The sequence below is a fragment of the Zootoca vivipara genome, chromosome 1, assembly GCF_965207765.1.
Source record: "Zootoca vivipara chromosome 1, rZooViv2.hap1.1, whole genome shotgun sequence".
NCBI classification, from domain to species: Eukaryota; Metazoa; Chordata; class Lepidosauria; order Squamata; family Lacertidae; genus Zootoca; species Zootoca vivipara.
The window spans coordinates 56,528,627-56,556,233 of record NC_142582.1 but is presented as its reverse complement, the minus strand read 5'-3'; the positions used below and the strand labels follow the sequence as shown (position 1 = coordinate 56,556,233).

The following is a 27,607-nucleotide window of genomic DNA, read 5'->3' as shown; positions in this document are numbered from 1 at the left end:
CTAAAGTTCCCATTCAATGCCTATTTCACACTGGCTGGCGACTGTTTCTGCCCCATGTGGCTCTTCATCTGCTCTCCAGCACAACTCCTTGGGAGAACATGTTGCAGGGAGGCAGTGTGTGCTCCATGCCCAGCCAGCAGCCTGCTGTTCCTTGGGCATGTAGGCACTTTGGGGCTGAGCCCAAGAATCAGGTGGCACTACCCACCATAGCCAGTAGCTTAACTAGGAAAGTTTGCTCTGTGTTTGGGAGTAAAAAAGGAAGAAAGATGCAGGCTATTCCCTGGCTGTAGTTCATCTGGTGCAGCTTCTGGCCTTCAGAACACAGGTGTGAATCAACTACAGAGGTAACAAACTGAGTCACTGCACTGATCCAATAACAGCGTTTTAGTGTTACTAGCTAGTCTGGCCTGGCCACACCCTGCAATTGGGTCAAGAACATGCAATTCTGCTGAATCGTTCTGATCCTTTTCTGGATAATGGGCAACAGTCAACTATATTTTACTTGGAACAGGCCCAATGAAGTGACTGAAAATGACTAAGTTAGTTAAACTTGGTTGAATAACACCCAGTGTTATTTTTGGTTGTTCTCTAACCTGCAGACAAGTTGGGCAGATGTTACTCAACAACTGCCAGTAACACGGTGATCTTAAAACAAATTAGCACTTTTTCTTTTTACAGGAACATTGTATTTTCTGAGCACTCAGCCAACTTCTTTCTTTTCTTTTTCTTTTTGCTGGGAAAGTGAGAAATGAGTGCTGTGTGGAATGAAGTTGCCCAAGTGTCACAGTGTCTGGATAGTGCCTGGGTCATCAATATGATGGGTGCCTCCTCCACTGCCCAATATGTGCCATTTGGTGAACTTTTTCAATAAGTTCTATTATATTTTAACTCTTCCTTAAAACAATTATTTTAAAAAAACCAGCAGTCCTCATGCAGGATACACATGCAGCCATTTAAAACATCAACACAAAAGGACCCTCTTAGCCTCACCACAAAATGAACCTCCTCCACAAGCATGTTTGTGTGTTAAAAAATTATTTGCAGGCCATATGCTTATTTATTTTATTTCTATACTGCCCTTCGTCTTAGCATCACAGGGAGGTATACTTCCCCTCTCCAGCAATGAAGCACAATTACAAACTGTTCGGGAGATGCTTCTGAGCTCTCTGACATTCAGCTGAACCCTTGTTCATTCTTTTGAGTGAGGAACTGTAACATGCTGTGGCTTTCTATTAAAAGGGTAAGCAAAGGGTACCCACACAAGTAGTAAAAAAGAAAGAAAAGAAAAGACGTTGGAGGGCAACTCCACCAATAGGCTGAACCCAGCTCTTCTCTCATTCAGAGTAGGAGCAATGGGATCAGTGAACCAAATACGGATTCAGTTGACTGAACTGCCCTTCCCCCACTTGCCCATGTGCATTTGGTTATTTTAAAAGCAAAACACAATTTTAATTTTAAAAAGCTGGAAAGCTGTTCTGGGTAAGCCAAGTAGTTTCGTAATGTCACTGGCACCAGCCAATCAGAACTGTGCATACCCAGCTTCTACTGTGAACACACAGAGGACTGGGAGGGAAGATGTTATTTTTTTAACAAATCCAAAGAGTGTGTGCATGCTTCCGTAGCAGGCTCACCATTCAAATTTTGCATGTCCCTGAGAGAGAGGGAGTGCTTCTGTACCATCATTATAAGGAACACAGCCCAGGATTTTAGCAGAGGAGAGTCAAACAGCTGCTATCTGGGCTCACTGCTAATATTTCTGTAGCTGAGCAGACATACTGTTTTGCTATGTAACAGTTTGTAATGTCGAAACACGAAGTAGTTTTAATAAAGGCTACTTCCTTTTCTCCTGCAGCAGGCTGGAGATTTATTATTGTTAATCGGGGTGCCTGGAAGGCCTCTGTAATGACTGACAAGCTTTCCAACATTGTGTAAAATGGCAAAAGCGGCAATGTGTCAATGTTCATCTGTCTAGTTTACACACTTGCTTTTAGACAGGCCCATATGCTGTTTATTCTGCACATTTAGTACTTACGTAGACATGCTAAATAGCTGATGAGCAGGAAGAACAACCTTGCATGCGTATGTGCTTCTTATCCATCAAAGCAACCAGACGATTGGTGCATATTATTTTAAAGCAAAGATAAACCCCATCTGGTAATTTTTTTCATATTCCCTGCACTCTGGGTGTTACACCTGCCAGGGTGACCTAGAATCCTTTTGGCAGAGACTTCACAGCAGAGAGAGGCAGCCATTGGGAAGGAAGAGCATTTGCACTGAGTGGCTCTTCTTCCTTTTAATTTAGATGTGGGATGAATGGAGCCTCTTTAAAAAAGACTAATATTTCACCTCCAGCAGCCTGCTGTGCAGCAAAGGCTTCTGTAAAGGGAACACAGCTCCTCTGAGAGGCATGAAAATGAGGCTATTTTAAAGTTTCTAGGAGATGGGCGACATTTTATCTTGAGAATAAAAGAGTTTAAGAAATTACCAGCTAGGAAGTCCCTCTAATACTCCCTTCTGGCTCTTTCCCCAGAGAAGGACACAATTAATTTTAAGGAGAAAAGACTTTTCTCCTCAAGCTCTGAGGAAAATGAGAAAAATGGTCTAAGGAATAATCTTCCTCCCACCCTCTGCTTTACTGTAAAGCAGATTCAGGAAGTTTAAATGGTGGAAAACATGTTTCATTCTGTTTGCTTTTGGGGGCAAATATGGACCTTTGGGTGCCTCATGGCCAGAGGCTTTTTCCTCAACTGGTAATCTGCAAACTAGTCCTGAGTTAATAAGAGCTGTTTCAAAATTGACCAGTGAAAGCTGTGCTAAAGATGTCTTTTTGACTATAAAGGCTTCTTTGATGGGGATGGAAGGTTTATTTACTGTCAAGATTTTTAGTCAAGAGAGCACGAAACAGAAGGCTTCTTGGCCTTTTTTTTTTGCTAAGATCAAGTGTAGGTCTGTTTCTGTTTTTCAAAACAAGTTTAATATTCCTACCAGGTGCTCTGTACCTTAAAGTGGGGGGGGGAGGCTTGAGAGGGATTTATTTACTCACACCAACTTCCACATGGTCTGAGCCACGGTCATCCTGCTTGTGGAGGAGCTCGAAGTAATAGCGCCTGGAGGAAAGGACACTGTGTGGGAAGCAAAGGAGATCATTAGAAAACAGCAAGCGTACTTCCAAGGTTACATGAATTCTAGGACTACCATGCTCTTGTCCCTGAGGAACTCTCAGCTACAGCAGATGCTGGAGGGCCAGGGAACAGAAATCTTAGGTGAATGAAGCTGGGGAATGAAGCCAGTTTCCACCCACACTCTTCCACACTGACTCTTCGGCAATAAATATTGTGTGTGCCCCGAGATAAGGGAAGGGGAAGGTAGGGTTGTGGTTCTATTTACTGTTCAGTTGCCATTTCCTTAGCCAATTTCCTCCTCTTTCCAGGATCTCTCAAACACCATGATCTGGCTGGAAAATGCACTCCATACCAGAGTGGAATTCAACATCACACTAGGGTGATTGTTCTGTCTCCACAAGCATTTCTGTTTGCCTGATGGAATGATCTCCCCTCTCCTTTCCCCATGGGATGTCCTAGGGGTTCTCCCAACCCACCTGAGCAGATCTGGGGAAGACACAGAGGGAGGGGAGAAAGTCCCATTGCAGGACTTTTTATGCTAGCTCCTTATAGCCCAATAACTTAGCTGAATCTGGTACAGAAGTGTGCTCACCCTCCACATATCAATGCTCCAAACACAGGAAAGAATTGCACAGGAGTGTGCAAAATCACTCAATGTTCCACAATGTATTTATCATGGCATCAATCACATTTTCACATAATTAGGAACAATTTAGCAGTGGCTGGTGTGAGGGAAAGAGGAAGAAGATGGTGTTGCAGTGGCCAAGCGCTTGAGCTGTAATCTGAAAAGTCAGTGGTTCAAACATCATCTCAGCCACAAACATTCCAGCCCTACCTCCCCTTGGTCCCTCAACCTCCCCTCTCTCCCTGCTTTCCTTCTGAAATATAAGGGCAACAACAACAATCTGTTTTGCAGCATGGTTGTAAGGATCACTGAATGCTAAGAGTCAAAGCCATGGTCTTTAAATCACTTGCCTGTCCTGTTTATGTATAAAGCATAGGGTTGGGGAAAATCTGCTTTCAACATCAACTCTGATACTAGGAGTGAACTGGGATAAAAGAAAAGTGCCTGATGCAATGGATTATTGAGAAGTTACAGCTCTCCTCACCCATAATAGTGTTATCATTACAGACAGCAGAGTCAGGATGGGGAAGAGAGATAGATATGGGGACAGAGAAGAGGTACCAGACAGAGAGAGAATGGGACACAGGCATGTGTAGCACAAATAAATTCTGCTTTCTGATTACTGGAAGCCCCACCTGCAGTCTCATTTGGCAATACAATCTGCATCACGCATTGTCCACATAGGTTCAGTTTTTTGGCCCATTTAAGTTCGGTTCTTTTCTGTACAACTAGGCTAGACTCAAGGCATTCCTTCTTCCTCCCAACTGAAATCTGGATACCTTCAGATGTGAGCCAAATTCCAAACCATGCAGCAAGATTGCATATGTGATACAAACACAGAGCCTCAGCACAGGAACAAAGCAAACTAGGAAGAATTCAGGAAGCATTCAGGAAACAACCATCTACATTGAAAAGGAGTGGAGCAAAAGGTTTAGGAATAGAACTAAAGAACAGATAGGAAGAGAATGCTGTCAGCAGTTCTGGAGGCGATAGATGCCCACACCCAGTTGACAGAGGAAAGGCATTGCAGGAGCAGTTGCAGCTGAGATCCCGCTGTTCAATCACTGCTGCCTGTCAGTCCTGATCAGTGAGAGCAGAGGGCTCCTAAAATCCTTCTCACACAGGCTCTCGCTGGCTTGGTGTGCTGCATGCCACTGCTGCCATGGTAACCAGGAGACAGGACTCTCTTCTCTGCCTTAAGCTGCCCAAGACACCAGATACTTGGGATGCTAGCTTCATTTCGCAGCACACACAAACACCCTGGGCTGACAGACCTTTGGTACTTTTCATGCAAGGGATTGTCAAGTGCTGTGAAGAAAATGCAGGCCAACCCCACAGGGAGAATGAAGGGGTGGTGGCTGCCAACTTCAGCTGGTGCCTGCTAACTCAGCTGCAGCCGTGGTTCAGCAGAGATATGGTGTTTCAGAAGCCTGGCGGAGAGAATAGCTGATCCATAGAGCTGGTGGCAAAGGCAATGGGCCAGGTGGAATCTTCCTGGGAACATGGGCTCGTACAGTACACCTCAAACACAAATAGCAAGGAGAGGGACTGCCCTAATATCAAGCAGCCACCAAAATGGGAGGGACTAGAGTGGACTGGAAGAGCATGTGCTGGAGAGTGGGAGGGACTAGACTAGAGTGGACTGGAAGAGCATGTTCCAGAGTACAGTACTGGGCTGGATGGACTGTTTCCTATGTTCTCCAGGCAGTAGCCTCACATGTCTTCAGGAACTGTAAGTAAGAACAGAAACAAGAGACAGTCGCTTCACACTACCTCTGGAATTCAGCCACTGGCTTCAAATGGAGAGGCACGTGCTTCCAGACACACCGAAGATTATTAGGCATGGCGCCTGAAGCGAGTTTCCTAGAAAAACTAAACACTTCTATTGCTTCTGAAAGCAGGGTGCCCATGTTTGGGAAGGCACTGAAGGGTAGAAAGCATAAAATTGACTGTGATGGTTTTCTTCATAGTTTTGCTTTCTGAACATTTCCAGGTTTGAATTCGCTCGTCTTGGTTACTATCTCTCCCCCATCGTAAACCACTAATTTCTGGTAATATTGCTGCCATTTAGAGTCTTTGTGTTATGTCGCAGTTTGATTGTGTTTCTTCTTCAACTCTCACTTCTTACTTCTAGTGTTACTGTTCTGAATTACCTGTCCCCTTTGTATTTGCTGCCAACTTGCTTTGGGATCTCTTGTTATCATCAGGTTTAGTTTCTTCACTCTTCTTCCAGGGGTGGCCAGTCCCATTTTGCCACCTGACATGAATGGGAAGGTGGCTCCCCTGGCTTGCTTACCTGTCGCATGGTGGCTTCTGGAAAAAATCTCACCAGAAGCCATCACCACCATGCAACCCTGGCACTGGTAGTGGGAAGAGTGCCACCCTGAGGGATTCCACAGCTCAAAGCAGCTGCTTCAGTCCAGGCTAGTTCATGAGCAGGCTAGTTCTGTCTAGCTAGCAGGACCAGTGGTCAGGGATGATGGGAATTGTAGTCTCAAAACATTTGGAGGGCCAAGGTTGAGGAAGCCTGGTCTAGAATGACGATTACAACAAAACCCACAAGCCATGCCCAACTCTTCAGCCAAAAACAGGGTTCAGTTCTGCGTATGCAGAGACAATATTGCTCAGTTTGGATCTGGCAATGGGGAGGTGTGGGGGTGATTAAACTCCTTCCTAGCCCGATGTGAGCAGGTCTTGCTGTTGTTTGGATTTCAGATCACAGAGTTTGCTCAAGTGAAATAATGAGAAATGCATTCATCCTTTTTTCATCAGGATGCCTAGGCTTTGGATTTACAATATGAGATGAAATCACCCAAATGATTGTTTGGACTGCAGGAGAAGTCTTTTCTTTGGCCTGCTGAGTGCAGTAGCAGAGCTGTGTGAAGACTTGATACCAAAACAGCAAATATGCTGCAGGACAGGAATGAGGTGTGACAGATGCCGTCGTGCTGTGGAACGCTTTTAAAAATCAATCAATCAATCCTGTCTGTGTCACCCCTTTCATATCCTATTATGTCCCATCATCCATCAGGTAATGCAAAGAGAATAAAATCAGTCTCTTTTGCCATGTGCGTTAGAGCACTGCTCTGTGTAACCAGGGTGTGTAAACCAAGAACACCAAGCCCAGCTCACCACAACTGTGGTTCAATTGGAGGAGAAGGAAGAGGAGGAGAGGAGAATAAAATATCTCAAAATTTCCCTTGGGAACTCCAGGACATACACCAGGCAGCCTCTTGCTCTCCAAGCTGGCCAAACTCCAACCAGCCGCTTCAAGGAACTGTGTGTGGCAAATGTGCCCAAACTATTCTTGCCGCCACCAACAGTCCCCGCCCTTCCCTCCTACTTCCTTTCATCGGCTCCCTAATTAGATTACAGCACTGAATTGTTCCCAGCTAATCATCTGCAAGGGAATCTGAAGTATATTCACACCCCACACTGAGTGCTTTTAAATGGTAGCCCCACAGGGGTGCCAGAAATCTCGCAAGGCCTATTCATGTCTTATTCATGAGCCAACCACAACCCTTGCAGGCAACCATCTATGACAGCGGTTACATGGAAACTTGGGCTCTCCCCATCTTGATTGTTAAGAGCAGTAACAGGGAACCTGTGGTCCTCCAGATGTTACTGGGCTGCTATTGGGAGTATTTTCTTATGGCAAATCCACTGCACCATATACTGACTATTTCAAAGAGATCAGTGAGGAAAATAGTTCAGTCCAATGCCTTTTAAAGCTGAAATGGGGAAACTACCTGCAGATTCATCATGTGTCTCCCACAGAGGTACAAGACACAAGAGATCCCTGGTTTTATTTATTTATGTCTGGTTAAGAAGACACATTTCCCATCATTCACTGGACCCTAATACTGGGCAGGCTTCAACTAACTGGTCCTGTTGGCAGAATCCCATGCAAGGATTCTGCTAAATCAATGATGCTTCCTTCCCACCTTCTCCTGTGCCCCTGGAATTGGCTTGTGGCCGGTGGTGGGGGTGGGGAGAATCCCTAGAACAGCACATGGGGGGGAGGGAAGGGGAGATTGTTGCATCGGTGCAATCAAAATGCTTGCATTGATGGAGTGATCTCCTTAGCGCTATACTGAATTTCTCCCACGAAGCAGTACTATCACAATGATCGGTAGTGACAGAGATCACATTGATTAGTTCTGCTGAGAGGCAGACATGGGACTTAAGCTGGAAAAATCTGCCAATGTGCCCAGTACTGAGGCTTGGTTTGGGCCCCTCTGTTCTCAGAGAGCAGGTGCTTGTCCATTCATATTCCTCCCACCCCCTATTTTGCATTTGGACAGCTTCCCTCATTTCTTTCTTCCAGCAGCTGGGGGAAGCAATAAGCATTCAGCACACATCTCCACTATTATTCCACAGCTCTTCATGTCCTGACCCTAGCAAGAAAACTCTGCATGCCCTGCTCTTCACATTTGTCCTTCTGCCAATCTGAGGGCATGGCACACAGGATACATCGCAGAGAAACAAGAGGCGATGCCAAAATGTTTGCAAATATATTTATACAGGGCACATGACGACAGCCCTTGGGCCACCACTGGCAAGGGAGCAGTTCATAACCTTGAGCAGCCTTTCCCAGCGGCCTCTTTCAGCACCACCATCGCAAGCTCTGCTCACAACACTGGAGCTGCCTGCTGAATAAAGCCCGTTTCCCAGTGTAGGGCAAAAGGATCTCTGCCTCTGCAGCCATTCGTAAGAACATGTAAGAGGTATGCAGAGTGGACAAGGAAAGGCTGCAGAATGCCAAGGAAGTTCCTGCTCAGCAGCAGACTGATAGCACAGACAAAGAGAGGCCCAGACGAGAGCTGCCAGCTCCATCCAGGGCTGTGTCAAAAAGAAAGAGGCAAAGAAACGGGAAGGGGGAGCTGACAGGCACCAAATCTAGACAGGAAGTACCTTCAGACCAAGAAGCCTGGAAATAGGACAAAGAGGAGGAGGAATGGATAGGAGTGTTGCAATGGGAAAAGAAAGATGCAAAGAGATCAGAAACAAGCGCTATATGAAGCAGGAGTAGCTAACCTGTGATTTCTGGTGGCCTGCAAAGCACGCACACACACACCAATAATTTGCCTCCACTATTTTAAACTTAATGTTTTGGGGCAGCAGGTGGCACTATTGGGAGAGGTCTCTGCTGATATGCAAGGATGGGAGGTGTTACCGGTACCTCTTTTTACCTTTACAAGAGGGCCCTTTCTACGTCCAGTACTGCACCATTCTTACAAAGTCGGTGCCATTGTTGGAAGGCTTTAGAGAGGCAAAAGAAACAGGAAGAAGCATTCTTTCCAGTTTCCTGTCTAAGGACCTTCTACCAATAGTGCCATACCACAGAGAGAAGGGGCTTTGTTCCTCCTCCCAAGGGCAAAAGATTATCCCAGGGCAGGCACTGCCCTAGAGAACATAAACACTGAGTGTATGCATGTGTGTGAAATGGGCTTGGTGGGCATGCAGATCTTGAGGGAGTGGAAAACGCTCAAAGGGACCCTTGAGCCACAGAAGGTTAGCCACCCCGATATAAAGGATAAAGAAAAGAAGAATGGTGGTTTCTGACTTGGCTGTTCCATGCCCTTCAATACTATCTGGATGTCTTGCTTCTGCACCATTGTAGTGAATGAGACACAAAATATACAGTTTCAATTGGCGTTAATTGTACCAAGGTTTTGACAAAGCGCCCTGTGTAGTAAGGTAACCCTGCATGCTTCACCAGCAGAACATAAGCTTCCCTTCTTTTATATCTCTCCAACAATGAAGCATATACAAGATGTTGAGATCTAAGTAACATATGCTCACTTGCTAAAATGGGGGGGGGGGGCTTTCTAAAGACATGCACAATTTCATAAGATACACTTTCAATTTTATAAAAATATTAGTAACGCCTCTTTGTTTAAATATATAATCATACCTACTAGATATGGTTCAGCATTCTGTTTCCAGCATGGGTTAGCCAGATGCTTCTGGGAGCAAACTGGCAACAGGCCTCCCCAGAAGCTGGTATACTATTTGTGAACATGGAATTTCATAGCTAAAAACCACTGAGAGATCTATCCTCTATGAATTTGTCAAATTATTTTTTTTAAAAAAGTGATCTAAGCTAGCGGCCACCATCCCATCTTGTGGCTGTGAGTTCCGTATGTGAGTTGTGTGTGACCTATGGCTTCAGCTGTATATGGTGGATGGCTCTGGAGGGAGCATTCTCACACCACATTTAACATCAGATGCTGGGGGATATGGGCAAGTGTTTGCTAGCATTACATCTCACATGCTCACAGCCCAGAGTGGCTGGTCAGACGGATGGGACACACACACACACACACACACACACACACACACAGGCCTACAACAAAATCTGGACAGGGTGTAGACATGTGTGGGTTGTGTACACACTATACCTTTTAAGCACATTCAAAGTACCTTCATGTGTGTGCACAGCCTTAGCTGTCTAGAATGAGAAGGAGGACAGGGTAGCAACACCTACCGGATTGGCTTGGAAACTTGTGAGCTGAATTTTGTGAACTCTCCTGGGGCAGTCCACTCAGAGCCCAGCTAAAGAAGAAGAGGAGAAAGAATGTGAATATGGGGCCAAATTCAATCTTTGATCAAAGGCCAAAACCAATACCAAAAAACTAGAAGAAAATTAGGAATGGCACTGGCCAAAGTTGATTAGAACATCACAATCCACATGGTTTTTGAGTACCTTTCAGGGGAATAGCTTGAAGCTGATTCACAGCAACTATGCCTAATTTCCTAAGCAAATAAATTATACTAAGAGGAATATGGGGAAAGCCCTTCATATAATGCTGTCATAATTCAACTGGTAGACTTTTCTTCCTGTTACTGTGATATCTTATTTCCAATCTTCTAGTTTGTGTCTGATCTGGTCTGCTTTATATACCTAGTGCTACAAAGCGCTTATAAAAAATCAAATCTCTAAGGTTTTTCTAAACTGTCTTATTGGCAATTAATATCAGCCACACAAAACCCAAGCCACTAGATCAAATGATAATCCCTTCCATCAGGTCACCTCTGAGTTAATTGATATAAGAAAAATCAAGCTTTGTCTCACAGTGTGGTCTGCATGACTAGACAGCTCCGTAATGGGTAGGTTAAAAGGCGTTGCCACAATCCTGCAGGGCTTGTACATTTCTATTGCAAATGTACAAGATTCAGCATTGGCCTTTAAGCTTTCATTTAAAATGCACGAAAGGGAGTGAGCTACAGCTGTCCTGGGACCTGCAGCATTGAATTTCTTGACTGTGCATGCTGAAGATTTAATTTTGTTTACATTTATTTGTTAGCAGAACAATCAAATGGTGAAACAAATTTCCAGTCTTTGCTTGGCAATAGCTTTACCCACCAGTGGCTTGAGAGACTCACTGCGGACTATAGATCTATTTAGAATAGCCTGACAGTGCCAAACCTTTCAGAAATACCCAGGCAGCCTTTGAAGTATACTGGGAAAGGCACTGCTGAAATGTTCGGAGAAAAGGGGAGCAGTTGTGAAACTTGTAGAATTTCAAATGGAAGGTTAGACACTCATAATCTTGAAGACACAACAAATAAAATCTTTTGGCTGGTTTGATTTCTGATACTGTGCTATTTTTTATTTTATTGCATTGGATAATCTGGATTTTTTTCTTCTCTTTGAAGTGGTATGTAACATGACTATATTCTGTGCTGCATCATAATTTCTATGGAGGAGGTTTTCTTTTGTTGCATATGCGTTGTTTAACTTATATGAAGAAAAGCATTTTTAAGGGGGAAGGGGAAAGTGGCAATAGCAGTGGGGCAGTGATGAAAGTAAGGAGTCATATGGGTCAGTTGACAGATCAGGGCAGCAGGCCCATGCCTTCAAATGTGTGAGTGTGTGTGTGAGAGAGAGAGCAGGGGGAAGAGAGATTTAAACTCCCAAAGGGGCACGTAGGAGTGGAAGGTATTGGTTCCTTCTCTCCTCACTTCATTCTTACAGTTCATCTGACAGGATTTTCTCCTCCCTGCCCCCAGCCGTGTTCTGATGCTGGAAATGAACTTGGCTAGGATATAAACACTTGTTGAAAAGAGGGGAAAGTGGCAGTTGTGAGAACAGCATTTAGCACAGATATCCACTTTGAGACTTAATTAGCATTCCACCCCTAGGCTTCAGAGCAGACACAGGTCTGCCACTGTCATGCATTAGGTAAAGGTAAAGGTACCCCTGACCATTAGGTCCAGTTGCGGATGACTCTGGGATTGCAGCGCTCATCTCGCTCTATGGGCTGTGGTACCTATTTATCTACTTGCACTTGACGTGCTTTTGAACTGCTAGGTGGGCAGGAACTGGGACCGAACAATGGGAGCTCACCCTATTGCGGGGATTCGAACTGCCGACCTTCTGATCAGCAAGCCCTAGACTCTGTGGTTTAACCCACAGCGCACTGGTTGGGCCTAAGACCTATAGGTCATGGGACCACAATTTTCAAGTTGTGTATGAGATGTCTTGGGTTCAAAACACTGACAGACCTGTTGGAGTGGTGATATACCTTTAAAACACAATATGGAACACAATTCTTCCAGTAGTTATTAGCTATAAACCCCTAAAATGATATCCTCCAACACTTCAGTGATGAAAACAATCCTGTTTGTGATGGAGTGAAACTAGGGGCAGAGTCTGGGAAACTAGCAGAATGGACAGATTCATTACTATCGGATTCGTTGCTTGCATGGCACACAGAGACATATACAATATATACAACCGCAACCACCCTAGTCAAAGGTCTAACCCTGCAAATCTGAAACCTGCGCTAATTCCTTATCACCTCCTGCATGCTGTTAGCATTGAACACAAGGGCAACAGGAACACTAAGCAAGTGATGCCCTGAGGCCACAATCATACTTTGCTATCTCTGTCAAAGAAATTGATTTTGCTGAATGGCCTTAGAAATGGGACTGGCCTGAGTATCTGCATCATCTCTGTACCCATGGTCTCTATTTCTCTGCTTATATATGGCACAGGGATTCAGTCTCTCCCTGGGCTCAGGAAATCTCAAGCTCTGGAGCAAAACCAGAGGGAAATGCTGGCAACATGGACAAAGAAACACTTGCTAAGTTGCTTTTGAGCATTTTTAAGGCATTGCACCAGACAGAAGACTTAAATAGAAATTTGAAATACTGCCGATCTCTCCACCTGACAATACTTTCATTAGTTCCTAGCTGTGCTCCTTAGCTTGTTTCTTCCCAACATAGCAAAGCTTTCACGGTATGAGCCAAGTTTAATGTTTTAAATCCAAACCATTTTGCCAGCTATGAAATGGCAAAGTGCATTTCTCACCCCTTACATAGAGAAAAGGACTCCTTATTTCCATAATTTCTCTATTTGCTAACGTGGCTGTGAAACAGGCTCTCTCTGTAGCCACCATGGAAATAAGAGCTTTACCTTCCCAGTCAGAACAAAGCAGAGAAATATCTGCCCCATCTGTGCACAGGCTTAACCTTGAAATCAGTGTTACTGAGCAAACCAGGTGTAAGGCTCAGGTTGTGAGCCACAGCTGCAGAAAAACATTACTGTCGAAACACAACGGCATTTAGAACAGACTCATATACACACATATTTGTGTTTTGTGTTATAATAGGTCCAGGTTTTAATTATGCGGCTTCCAGATGTAAGAATCACAGCTGAGTTGGCTCGAGGTTTATATGGCTCCCAGTGGCAATACTACTGGCTACATTTACATTTAACTATCCCAGCAAGGAACCAGGGAGATGACGCCAGATGGCATTGCTTGTAAGAAGACAGCAAGAAGCACATCTATCCATGGAAAGATGCTACAATGCCACTAACGTGTATCTATCGGCCTTCCTATTACAATGTGAGAAGCTAAGAGAAAGTGAAAAATGGATTCCCACCTTGCCCACAAATGCCACCAGACGGGCATTGGCTGGAGTCTCATCAGGGCTGAGCCAAAATTCAGAGTTGTCATCCGAAGCTACAGAAAACTGGAAGTCCCCTACAAGGCAAAGAAGAAAATCTGAGCTGCAGGGTGGACTACAGGAGAAGGTGAGAGCAGGAGGCTTGAGCAATAAAGATTTCATATGCTGGTGGGCTGGGTATGTTGCGGCTGACAGAGACAAGCCTTTTCAAGTCAATGTGTCAAATGTCTACTGAATGCCATGGTCTGGGACTCAAGAGCCCCTGGAATGATGCTTGGTCACTGGTGAGTGGGTGGGAGAAGGGGGACAGAGAGATGGTAGTTTCTTAACTTCTCTAGTCTGGGATACATTTGGAAGTGTCCTGATGGCATGAAGCCTCTTGACCTAGAAAGGAGCGGGTCCCACTGTGAGAGATGAGGAGCAGGGGCAACAATTTGCATATGATTTTCTTTAAGGCAAAGGTATCTTTGAGTGGGAAGAAGGTGAGATCTCAGCAATGAAGCGCAGCTTTGCAGACAGAGTTAAGGGTTGTTAATTCAGCTCACCATCTTTGAAGGGATGGATGTATCCAAATATACGGAGGCCATAATTCTTCCACTTGGGTGACACAGCCAACTTTTTCACTGTTGTGCGGGTCTAAGAACAAGAAGAAAAGAGGAAGAGAGTGTTTGAATGTAATATTACACAACACAGGCCTTGAGTAAATGTATATTATATTAATTTGTTCAATATTTATCATACCCTTCATCAGTTCTATTGCTCCCAGTGCAGGTTACACCTCAACACACTACCAAACCATACAATAAAAGACGGGTTTTCTAATATAAAAAATAATTTTTATTGAAGGTTTTCATGATTTACAAAAGTACAGGCATTGTCTCTTTTTTCAGGTTGTTTTTTTCCTATAGATCAATTACATTTCTTGTGGGACATTATTGTTGTATACAGTATAAGGTTAGGGAAGAAGGGGGAAAGAGAGGGAGGTGGGGGGGGCTAGGGCATGGTTGGTTATCTTTAGTGGCTACAGTGAGATTTGTTTTTCATGTGTGAAAGGGGGGATTGTTGGGTCAAGTTAGCCATATTGATTTGTATGCTGTCAGTGGATTCTTCTTGTCTACAATAAAAGTTTAAATAACTAAAGCGTCGGCTAAAATATATCAAACAGCAATACAATAACAAGCTGGTATACCCATCACTAGTCAGCATTTACTCAGCTCCCTGCAAAAGCCTTGCTCAGAAGATATCTTGGGAACATGCTTACACACTGGAAAACAGAGAATGATTTATATTCGCCAAGCCTCCTCTTCAAATTCCTCCTTCCACTCAAGTGTCTTTTAGGGAGATTCATTCAGAAGTTCCATGTGTAGCATGAGCCCTTAGCAGATGTATCATCGTAAGAGTAATACATTGCCAGTGTCTTGCATGGAAGTAAGTCAGCCTCCTTGATTTTGTTTGTCTTAAAGCTGGGACAGGCACAAGGATGTGAACATGGGAATGGGATACCATAGCCCAGAAGCAGTCAATGTGGTGCCCTCCAAATCTTGCTGGGACTCCAATTCCCATCAGCCCACCCAGCATGGCCAATGGTCAGGGATGATGGGAGTTGCAGTCCAGCAACATAAGGAACACACCTCATTGGATAAACCTTATCCTGATACTGGCCTGCTGAAATCAAAAGAACTACACTTGTGGATTTCATTAGCATTTAGATCAAGTTAAATGCCCTAGTTACTAGCAGAATGAAAATTTACTGCAACAGTGGCTATGGATATTTACTGCACACAAAGAGATTAACAGAAACCTCCCTCCTGGAAGTTATGCGGGAACTGGCCTCTTCATCTTGCAGAATCACTTGTACTTACATGCGGATAGAGGGGGAAATGCAGGTTCTTCCTTAGGTGCCCAACAGCTCCTCCACACCAGTCTTCAAATACATGAAGGTTTGCTTTCCCTTTGTACTGCAGAAGAACAACATTTAGGCTATATACAAGCTCTTTGAGGCAATTCTGTGTGAGTGGGTGTATGTATGTCTGTGTGTGTGTGTACATGTGTGACAGAGAGAGAATATAAAAATTACATAGTGCAACACAATCCTGAACGGTGACAGGAGCCCTAAAAGACTATCACAGTATTGCAATACCTCCTTCTCCTGGTGGTGCCAGGTGTACACCTAAGGCCTGCTGCAGACATGGGTAGGCCAGCTGAGCCTGTGGAATATTGAAGGGGACCAACCCCCTCTTTGAAATTTTTAGGGGGGTCCTCAGCCCCCTAGATGGCACCCCTAGGCCAGAAGTCTTTCCAATCCTACCTAGAGATGCCAGGGATTGAATCTGGGACTTCTTGCATGGGACCTCCTGCTCTGCCACTGACTTTTGGTCCTTTCTCTGCTGACTGCTGCAGGCACACCAGTGTTCCTCACAGCAAAGATGTATCTTCATCTTTCAACATTTGTGTACAAGAGCTTGGGAACCCTAACAGGTCCATGATGCAAACTTGTCTAAAGATGTGGATATATCATCCACACGGTATGTGTTTACTGCAGTGAACACCAGCGTCATAAGCGATGTGCCAGGAGCAAAAATATTTTAACCTCATGTCTTAAACAAGAGGAATAGGAAGAATACACAAAGCCTTTGTGAAAATATAAAGTTATCTTTGCTTCACCCCAAAATCATAAACTCTGAGCTCAAGCTACTCGATTCTCTTCTTCTTCCCTATTTGTAGCTCTCCAGCATTAAAAATATATATAACATGTATATAGCAAAACATAGCTATCAGAAAATTTAAAGTAAAATAATATGGGCTAACAACACTAACATGTAATCAAAAATAAAAATAAAACATTTTCAAAAGACATTCAGATACTTGTGATCTGCTTTAGCAACAGAGAAGACATTTGACACATAATGAGCAACAGATCTCTATTCTTCAAGCACTGAAATGTAAGACGCAAGAGAATCCTGTTATGCAGTTAATGTACTGGCTAGCTTAGCAAATTCCATTACTTTTCTGAGTCATTACTTTCCTTGGGTTTGGTTGTTGCCTTCCAATTTTTGTACAGAGCTGTCCCACTGCAGTTAACACATCCCTTTTTAACATAGCTGGAGGTGGTGTATGGCGGGTTCTGATACTGATTTACGTCACATACCTCAGTAGCAACTTTAATTGCCATCCCACCTACGCCCACCCCCACCCTCAAGAAAAACCAGAGGCCCTACGCATGCAGTATGAGCCCAAGCTCTTCAATTACAGCTATCATTTTGGGCTCAGACTAGGCAACTCAAACAAGCTGGAACTGGATGCAGAGCCTCCTGTTTGGTAGAGCAGTATATGCAGCATCTATTGAACCAGCTGTTTATTTAGGGCCAGTATGGAGATCTGGCCCAGTGCAATTAAGGGCATCAAGGACTCTACTCCCATTCAAGCATGGAGTGATGTTACTGATTACTCCTTAAACATCCTGTGTTGTGTACATATACTTGTGGCATAATCAGCACAACAGAAGCCAGGTCAATGATGGTCACACTGATCAATGCAGAGGACCTTAACTGAATTAAAAAGCTAGGGAGGCGTTTCCTGGGTAGGCATAATCGGGATGAAATTTCAGAAGGTTAAAACTCCTTTCCATAATTACTTCTCTCCTGTTTCGAACCACTCAGGTTATTAATTCCTCACAGGCAAGGTACCAGCCAGAATTTGGAACAATAACTGCTTCCTTCTACAAACAACATCCACACTCTGACAGTAGCCTTGCCTTGTCCATATATGTGTTAGGAATACAATACAGGTACTAAAACTTACTTTATGACCATGTCATATCAAATGTATCAGCTGCGGCTCTTTTAACGATGATTGCTAATTAGTCCATATCCCCTTATTATGAAAACGCTTTCCCAGATTTAGCTATACAGTATCCAGCTCACATAACTGTTCCAGGGATGATGCCCATCCCCCAATGGCCCCCACCCCAAGCCTCTGTACTTAAAACAGCATGCACCACATATTGCCATATCACACTGGCTCATTTTGCATGCAACGCTAGCCAGAACATGGCTAAGTATGAACGAGCAAGCTACATGTGTGCAGAGTGAAAACCACAGCCACTTCTCTTCAAGTTCTTTGGCTGCTTTGCTACCTGCAGCCAAGCCATGGGCAAACCCAGGCTTGTGGTCTGTCTCTACCCAATAAACCATACAGGGCCGGCTCTAGGCATGGGCTGGGTGGCGCAATGTGCCAGGGCACTTGGCCACCAGAGGCACCGAAGGGGCGCTGAACGGCTGGTGTCCAGCTGAGCGTGGCAGCCAGGAGCTCCATGCGAGGCGGCAAAAGCTTCCTCTCCTCCTCCTCTTGCAGAACCAGCGAGACTCCTGCCTAGAGTGGCAGCAGGTGCATGGTTCTGATTCTGCAAGAAGAGGAGGAGAGGAAGCATTTGCCGCCTCGCATGGAGCTCTCCTCCTCTTCTTGCAGAACCAGCAAGACTCCTTGCCTAGAGTGGCACCATGCGTCTGCTGCCACTCTAGGCAGTAGTCTCGCTGGTTCTGCAAGAAGAGGAAGCTTTTGCCGCCTTGCATGGCCGCGCGCTACTGCCGCCATGGGGGGGTGGGAGGGCGCCGGCAGCAGTGAGCTTTCTCGTCAGTCGTTCCTCTCCCCCCGCCGCTGACGGAGGCACAGATCCCTCCCTCCCTTACCAGGATGTCCCCAAAGAGCAGCTGAGGTCCATCCAGTCCACGCGGCCACCGTCTGGGATGTGGATGACCTTGCACGCCTGGCCGGGCTGAGGGTCCCGGCCCCCACGATGCAGATGACCAAGGTAAGGAGTGTGGGGGGAGATGCGCGTGACACCATGGACCCTCGGCGCAAGCTGCCTGCCTGCTTGCCGTTGCTCCAATTCCCTTGCTAAGGCAGCCACGGCTGCACCTGCTCCTACCAGTGGGGCTGGAAGGCTTGGTGCGGAATGCGGATTTGGTTGAAACGTGCACACTGAGGCGGCGGAGCTCTTCCCAAGGGACGCGCGGGATGCTTTCCCTCAGGCAGTGGCGTGACAACTGCCTCCTGCTCCTTGGGCCGCTGGACAGTGGGCTGTAGTTAGGCAGCCCCAACAGCGCCCTCCACCCCAGGCTAAATTTTGGGAAAGGGAGGGGGCGCCGGAGGGACCTTTGTGCCACGGCGCTGGATGTGCTTAAGACGGCCCTGAAACCGTAAGTTAAGGACAAACATTGGCTACAGCTCATGGTTTGTTTGGAGCGAGACAAACTATGAACCTAGGTCTGTACCTAATGCTAACCCAAACCATGGCTTTGCTCTGGGTAGTGCTGTAGCAAAGCAACTGCCATTTTCACTCTGTGGCGGGGGGGGGGACATTATTATATTATGTGCACCCACACATGATGCATGCATTTATGGGAGTGCTACAAAGGGCTGTGCCACCTCAGAAGGCTCATGTGTCATGGGTGAAGGAGGCCAGTATAAACATAAGCTGGTTTTAAAGTTCTTTCTTATGGCATTCTCAAAGACTTGTGAGAACCGTAGCTTTGTTAGAATGTTGAGAATTTACTGTTAGACTCTTAGCCCCACCCACCCACCCACAGATCTATGATTCCCAGGATTTCTTGGGGGTGGAGATCTGTGGCATTTTAATTGGTTTGATTTTGTAATGAAGAGATGCCCCAGTTCTGGCAGGCTGCTCTTCTTTTGCCCATTTCTCTCTCTCATTATTTCTTAATTTCTTTCTCATTATTTTTTTCCAGCCCTCTGAGGCTTATTTTAGTGGTTAAGCACAATCATCTAATTAATTGACTTCATATGCTCAATATACTCCCCCCCCCATTATTACTATTGGCTACCCTTTCAGCAGGACAAAGCATAATATGGGACTGGTTCACAGAATATGGTAGTGTAATGAATATATAGAAATACACTTGCAATGCAGCCATTTCTTAATGAAAAGATTCTCTCTTGGATGCCAGGCTTTCTAGACTGCTCTGAGTGGAAGCTATCTTATACAGAGTCAGAACATTGGTCCATCTAGCTCAGGAGTGTTTACACCAACAGGCAGGTGCTCTTCCTGGGTTTCAGACAGTTCCCAGCTCTACCTGGAGATGCCAGAAATGGAACCTAAGACCTTCTGCACTCAAAACAGTTGTTCTTCCATTGAGCTGTGGCCCTTCCTCCAAACTTTCCTTTGCCTCTGGTCAAGCAAAATATTCTGTGCACATTCCATGCACATTTACAATACTCATGTGCAAAGTACAATGCAGGAATAATTAGGGGAACACACGATACAAAGAAGGGTAAAAGGCAAGTTGGGGCCTTTATTCATGAACAGGTCTACTACTGAGTAGCTGTGCCATCCTGCTGCTTGAAACTGTAGGCTGGAGCCCTTATGAGTAAAGTGTACGGTAATTGTGGGCAAACTAATTTACCTGTGGAAATGCAAGGTTGGTACACATGTTTGTGTGCATTCAACGGAGGCGTAGTATTGGGTTGTTTTTATTTTGATTATCTATTTTGTGGTTTTATATTTTGATTTTGTTCTGTGAACTGTCCTGAGACCTCTAGGTATAGGGCAATATATAAATTCAATAAATATAATAATAAATAATAAATAATATGTCAGGGGGAAGGCTAATGCTAGAAACCTTCTCTGTTTTTACAAACACAAGGAGAATTTAATATGGGGGCATTGTCAAATAAATGATCTCTTGTGTGCCTTCTGAGGTGGTACAGTCCTTTCTACCAGTAGGACTAGGCAGTCACATATGTATGTGTCATTTGATGTTTCAAGCCTGACATGAATAGCAAATGCTGAGATCAGGAATGGCTCCTTGCTATGTGGACTATGTTTCAAACCATCTAGCACAATTGTGGTGGCACAGACAAGCCACAGTTTTGGTATGGGCTACTTCACAGCACCATCTGCAGGTATCAGTAACACAGCAGTAACTGTTTAGGCCAGGCATCCCCAATCTGCAGCCCTCCAGATGTTTTGGCCTACAACTCCCATGATCCCTAGCTAACAGGACCAGTGGTCGGGGAAGATGGGAATTGTAGTCCAAAACATCTGGAGGGCCGAAGTTTGGGGATGCCTGGTTTAGGCATCCATTTACAGATATCCACCTGAGAGATACAGAGCAAGGTCATACACCAGCCTCTTAAGGAGGGGACCATGTGAGCCAAAACTCTTCAGTTCCTATAACAGGCCTATAGTTCTACCATTATAAAGTTGTAGGTTTCTATCCTATCCCATAATAACCTTCCATGGAAATCAACAACAATAAAGCATACATAACCCCACAACAACTAAAACATTTAAATTTCTAACTTATGGAACAATACAATCAAATCAAGTCAACTTAAATGAATCAGTTTCCTCAAGTATGTGCCTGGTGGAGTACAAATGTCTTGATCAGCCTTCCCCAACCTGGTGCTCTCTAGATGTTGTTAAGACTACAATGCCCATCAGCCCCAGCCAGCACATCCAATGGTCAAGAATGTAGTCCAACAGCATCTGGAGGGCACCTGGATGGGGAAGCCTGGGGTTGAACTAAAAAAAAATATCCTAGTATTACTTATGGTCTGTAAATGAAGAAGTTTCAGAGGTTTGGTGTCAACGTAGAGAAAGCCCTGCTTCTTGTAGCAATCAAAGGTAACAAAAGTGTGGTCTCTTTACATGACTGTGGTGAACGTGGAACATCATACGGGACAGGAGTTTCTCGGGTATTCTAAGCCCAATCAGTATACAGAGCTAGCTATGGCCGGAGAGCCCTTTTCCAACCTTGTTCTATACTCCTGGCAAAGAAATTCTGTGGCAACCACAAACTTTCCCTATACAGCATGGGACTGCTAACACTGGACTCCAAAAATTCTGGCATCTCATGCACTGTCAACACCAGAGAGGTACAAGGAGGGCTACAGTAAACAGTTCAGCATTATGAGGATAATGTGCAAACTTCTCTATGGTAACTTTTGAGCCTACAGCCTTCTGAGATGCTAACAAGGGCCCGCTCCTCTCTTAATAGCAATACACTCTTAATCTTCCTCTCCATAATCACAACAGAGTCCTCATTCAAACAGTGATTAATGACCATCCCCGCTTCCTGGATTCAAGTCTGTGGATCAAAATCTGGCACATCTCAGCTGCTGCTCCCTCTAGGCATTGTTGTGCACTTCAAATGGAGGGCTGGATCATCAGCTGGTGCAGATGTGCCGCTTTAGTGAAGTCGATGGTGCTTAACTAATTCATAGGAGCTGAGGAAAACAGAAGCTGCTGGGAAGGATATCATGAGAGGGGGAGGGATTTCCCTTCCAATGGGGCAGCTGAAGAAAGCACCATGGAGCCCCCCAACTGGTATGCATTGCACCACCAGTCTGTAGTAAACGATCTTCCCCACAGCCATCAGGGAACCTTCTCTGGAAAGAGAGGCTAAACGTTTTAAGATTGACTACTCAATAGGTGTCATGTATATCAAGGTTGCCATTTTGCACAAAGCTACTGAGGATGCTGACCAGCCTCCCGTGAAACCTCGCAGATAATGAGACCTAACCACTTGACAAATCAACGAACAAAGCCCATTATGTGCCACAGCATGTCCCAGACTTCTTTTGCCTGGCTGCTGATGGTGCTTACTGATCTGTGGGATTTGCTCATTTGCGATTCAACTCCCAGGTCTGGCTCTGTGATCAAACTGCACCCTCTTCCCATAAGTATCACTCAGCACCTACCCTCTCGGGTATCTCAATGCATCCCACTAACAACAGCTTTCCTGCCACAGTTCTTCGGGACCTTCCTGATGCTTTTCATGGTGGCAGGCAGAATGCTGGCTGAATAATGCATGAGTGCATTAAGCAGGCAGATGCCCAGGCGCAGGTGTCAGTCAATCTAGGCTGGGCTTTACCCTGAACTGATAAAAGTAAAACAGTGCTGGGAGATCAGTGTGAAATGGGCTGGACCAAATGTGATGGAGCAGGATGGAGCGATTGCACACTGGCCTCTGATCTGCCTTGGACGCCTGGTCTAATTATGTGTGTCTGTAATTTTCTCTGCATCAATATCTAAAAACTGCATCCAGTTGTTATTAGTGTGCAGTTCAAGAAGGGTTCAAATACTGTAAGAGGGGAATTGCTGCTGGTATCTCAAGCTTTATGAACAGGAATTGGGAAAGAGGGTCAGTACTGATCTTACACAGTTATTCATTTCACTGGGACTTAATTAAGGTTATTAATCAGAATTGTGCCCAATGATTTCACCTTTGCACACAGCTGATAACTGCACAATTAGTATCATTTTCCAAACTTCCCCTCTGCAAACCACCCTGTCCCTCCAGATTGCCTCCCTTCCTTGAAAATGTGTTTTGTCCAGCTTACCTGCTCACTCCAGGGCAGAACATGTCTGGTTACGTTTGGCTTTGGGGGTCTTCCAGCTCTGTCAAGGCCACGTCTTTTTGAAAACCAACCATCAATGCCTTGCTCTTCAGTCTGTTAAGAAGGGAGGAGGAGGAGGAGAAGCAACAACAGCAAATTCAGCACCAAGTGGAATGAATCCCATAAAGGGCCAAGGTGAGAGAACAAAACAGAAAGTACTAATGTCATTTCTATTATTAGCTATTGCCAGCGCAACATGCTCTCTGCTTGACAGGATCAATTATCTGCAGCACTAAATTGTTTGGCTTCATGGAAGTCACCTCAGCACCCGGTGTAGGAGTTCATGCATTAATGTCATACGGAATACATCATTCTCCTCCAAACTAGAATCTTGCAATTAATTGAAACCACCTCAGTCCACAGTGTAGGGACAGGGAAGCTGCGGGGTGGGTGGGTAATTATATCCAGAAACAAAGAGGAAGAGGAGGAAAAAAATCATTTTGAACACATTTACCGTAAGAACATATAGGAAGACATCCATCTAGTCCAGCAACCTGATCTCACAGAGGTCAACAAAGCTGCCTGTGGGAAGTACCCAAGCAGCACTCTGCCCCCTATAATTCCCAGCAAGTGGTATTTAAGAGGCATACTGCCTCTAGCAGTAGAGGTGGAGCATAGCCATTGTGGCTAGTAGCCCACCCAGGTTAGTAGTACCTAATGTGCATTTGGTTAGAACCCTATCAGGACCACCCACAGATTCTGCATCAAAGGAATTTCTTGGGAGGATGAGTGAGATACAACAAATGGAACTGCACACTAGTCAAAGGGATAAGCAGTATTTGCAGTTTCTTTTTTATGCCTGTGACATTAAACTGACCTCACCTCCCCACTCCAAATTCAACAGCCCTGTTTAGGGAAGTTTTTGATGTTTGATGTTTGATTGTATTTTTAATATTTTGTTGGAGGCTGCCCAAAGTGGCAGGGGAAACCCAGCCAGATGGGCACGGTATAACATAATAAGAATAAGAGTAAGAATAGAATCATAGAGTTGGAAGAGACCACAAGGGCCATCCAGTCCAACCCCCTGCCAAGCAGGAAACACCATCAAAGCATTCCTGACAGATGGCTGTCAAGCCTCTGCTTAAAGACCTCCAAAGAAGGAGACTCCACCACACTCCTTGGCAGCAAATTCCACTGCCAAACAGCTCTTACTGTCAGGAGGTTCTTCCTAATGTTTAGGTGGAATCTTCTTTCTTGTAGTTTGAATCCATTGCTCCGTGTCCGCTTCTCTGGAGCAGCAGAAAACAACCTTTCTTCCTCCTCTATATGGCATCCTTTAATATATTTGAACATGGCTATCATATCACCCCTTAAAATTGTCTTCTCCAGGCTAAACATGCCCAGCTCCCTAAGCCGTTCCTCATAAGGCATTGTTTCCAGGCCTTTGACCATTTTGGTTGCCCTCCTCTGGACACGTTCCAGCTTGTCAGTATCCTTCTTGAACTGTGGTGCCCAGAACTGGAAACAGTACCGGTACTCCAGGTGAGGTCTGACCAGAGCAGAATACAGTGGTACTATTACTTCCCTTGATCTAGATGCAGCCCAGAATTGCATTGGCTATTTTAGCTGCTACATCACACTGTTGACTCATGTCAAGTTTGTGGTCTACGAAGACTTCTAGATCCTTTTCACATGTACTGCTCTCAAGCCAGGTGTCACCCATCCGTATTTGTGCCTTTCATTTTTTTTTTTGCCCAAGTGTAGTACTTTACATTTCTCCCTGTTAAAATTCATCTTGTTTGCTTTGGCCCAGTTCTCTAATCTGTTATGGTCATTTTGAAGTGTGATCCTGTCCTCTGGGGTATTAGCCACCCCTCCCAATTTGGTGTCATCTGCAAACTTGATCAGGATGCCCTCAAGCCCATCATCCAAGTTATTGATAAAGATGTTGAATAAGACTGGGCCTAAGACAGAACCCTGTGGCACCCCACTAGTCACTTCTCTCCAGGATGAAGAGGAGCCATTGATGAGCACCCTTTGGGTTTGTTTGTTCGGTCAGTCAGCCAGTTACAAATCCACTGAATGGTAGCATTGTCTAGCCCACATTTTACCAGCTTCTTTACAAGAATATCATGGGGCACCTTGTCAAAGGCCTTGCTTAAAACAATATATGCTACACCCACAGCATTCCCTTCGTCTACCAGGCTTTGGACTCTGTCAAAAAATGAGATCAGATTAGTCTGACATGACCCATGCTGACTTTTAGTGATCAAAGCGTTTCTTTCTAGGTACTCACAGACCGTTTGCTTAATGGTCTGCTCTAGAATCTTTCCTGGTATTGATGTCAGGCTGACTGGGCGGTAATTGTTTGGGTCCTCCCTTTTCCCCCTTTTGAATATAGGGACATTTGCCCTCCTCCAGTCTGCTGGGACTTGGCCTGTTCTCCAGGAATTCTCAAAGATAACTGCCAGTGGTTCTGAAATCACTTCTGCCAGTTCTTTTAATACTCTTGGATGTAGTTCATCTGGCCCTGGAGACTTGAATACATCTAAACTAGCCAAATATTCTTGTACTATTTAGATTTGGTGGACAGAGTGCCTGAAGAACTATGGATGGAGGCTCGTAACATTATACAGGAGGCAGCAACGAAAACCATCCCAAGGAAAAGGAAATGCAAGAAAGCAAAATGGCTGTCCAACGAGGCCTTACAAATAGCAGAGGAGAGGAGGCAAGCAAAATGCAAGGGAGATAGGGAAAGATACAGGAAACTAAATGCAGATTTCCAAAAAACAGCAAGGAGAGACAAGAGGGTCTTCTTAAATGAGCAATGCAAAGAAATAGAGGAAAACAATAGAATGGGGAAAACCAGAGATCTGTTCAAGAAAATTGGAGATATGAAAGGAACATTTCGTACAAAGATTACCATAATCAAGGACAAAAGTGGTAAGGACCTAACAGAAGCAGAAGGCATCAAGAAGAGGTGGCAAGAATACACAGAGGAATTATACCAGAAAGATATGGAGGTCTCGTACACCCCAGGTAGTGTGGTTGCTGACCTTGAGCCAGACATCTTGGAGAGTGAAGTCAAATGGGCCTTAGAAAGCACTGCTAATAACAAGGCCAGTGGAAGTGATGATATTCCAGCTGAACTATTTAAAATTTTAAAAGATGATGCTGTTAAGGTGCTACACCCAATATGCCAGCAAGTTTGGAAAACTCAGCAATGGCCAGAGGATTGGAGAAGATCAGTCTACATCCCAATTCCAAAGAAGGGCAGTGCCAAAGAATGCTCCAACTACCGCACAATTGCGCTCATTTCACACGCTAGCAAGGTTATGCTTAAAATTCTACAAGGCAGGCTTAGGCAGTATGTGGACCGAGAACTCCCAGAAGTGCAAGCTGGATTTCGAAAGGGCAGAGGAACCAGAGACCAAATAGCAAACATGCGCTGGATTATGGAGAAAGCTAGAGAGTTCCAGAAAAACGTCTACTTCTGCTTCATTGACTATGCAAAAGCCTTTGACTGTGTCGACCACAGCAAACTATGGCAAGTTCTTAAAGAAATGGGAGTGCCTGATCACCTCATCTGTCTCCTGAGAAATCTCTATGTGGGACAAGAAGCTACAGTTAGAACTGGATATGGAACAACTGAGTGGTTCAAAATTGGGAAAGGAGTACGACAAGGTTGTATATTGTCTCCCTGCTTATTTAACTTATATGCAGAATTCATCATGCGAAAGGCTGGACTAGATGAATCCCAAGCCGGAATTAAGATTGCCGGAAGAAATATCAACAACCTCAGATATGCAGATGACACAACCTTGATGGCAGAAAGCGAGGAGGAATTAAAGAACCTTTTAATGAGGGTGAAAGAGGAGAGCGCAAAATATGGTCTGAAGCTCAACATCAAAAAAACCAAGATCATGGCCACTGGTCCCATCACCTCCTGGCAAATAGAAGGGGAAGAAATGGAGGCAGTGAGAGATTTTACTTTCTTGGGCTCCTTGATCACTGCAGATGGTGACAGCAGTCACGAAATTAAAAGACGCATGCTTCTTGGGAGAAAAGCAATGACAAACCTAGACAGCATCTTAAAAAGCAGAGACATCACCTTGCCGACAAAGGTCCGTATAGTTAAAGCTATGGTTTTCCCAGTAGTGATGTATGGAAGTGAGAGCTGGACCATAAAGAAGGCTGATCGCCGAAGAATTGATGCTTTTGAATTATGGTGCTGGAGGAGACTCTTGAGAGTCCCATGGACTGCTAGAAGATCAAACCTATCAATTCTTAAGGAAATCAGCCCTGAGTGCTCCCTGGAAGGACAGATCGTGAAGCTGAGGCTCCAATACTTTGGCCACCTCATGAGAAGAGAAGAATCATTGGAAAAGACCCTGATGTTGGGAAAGATTGAGGGCACTAGGAGAAGGGGACGACAGAGGACAAGATGGTTGGACAGTGTTCTCGAAGCTACGAGCATGAGTTTGACCAAACTGCGGGAGGCGGTGCAAGACAGGAGTGCCTGGCGTGCTATGGTCCATGGGGTCACGAAGAGTCGGACACGACTAAACGACTAAACAACAAC

At 44.9% G+C, this 27,607-nt stretch overlaps 1 protein-coding gene across 2 annotated transcripts in view; it reads right to left on the bottom strand.

Moving 5' to 3' along the window:
• The window catches only part of B4GALNT4 (beta-1,4-N-acetyl-galactosaminyltransferase 4), a 158,525-nt gene that overhangs the window by 30,624 nt on the left and 100,294 nt on the right, over positions 1–27,607 (bottom strand). For both annotated transcript variants that reach the window (XM_035122823.3, XM_088665422.1), the window contains exons 3-8: positions 23,029–23,139; positions 15,528–15,623; positions 14,211–14,301; positions 13,642–13,742; positions 10,238–10,305; positions 3,044–3,122 (exon numbers count right to left, since the gene is read on the bottom strand). In XM_035122823.3, the coding sequence (XP_034978714.3) occupies positions 3,044–3,122; positions 10,238–10,305; positions 13,642–13,742; positions 14,211–14,301; positions 15,528–15,623; positions 23,029–23,139 (546 nt within the window). The remainder of the gene's footprint in view (positions 1–3,043; positions 3,123–10,237; positions 10,306–13,641; positions 13,743–14,210; positions 14,302–15,527; positions 15,624–23,028; positions 23,140–27,607) is intronic.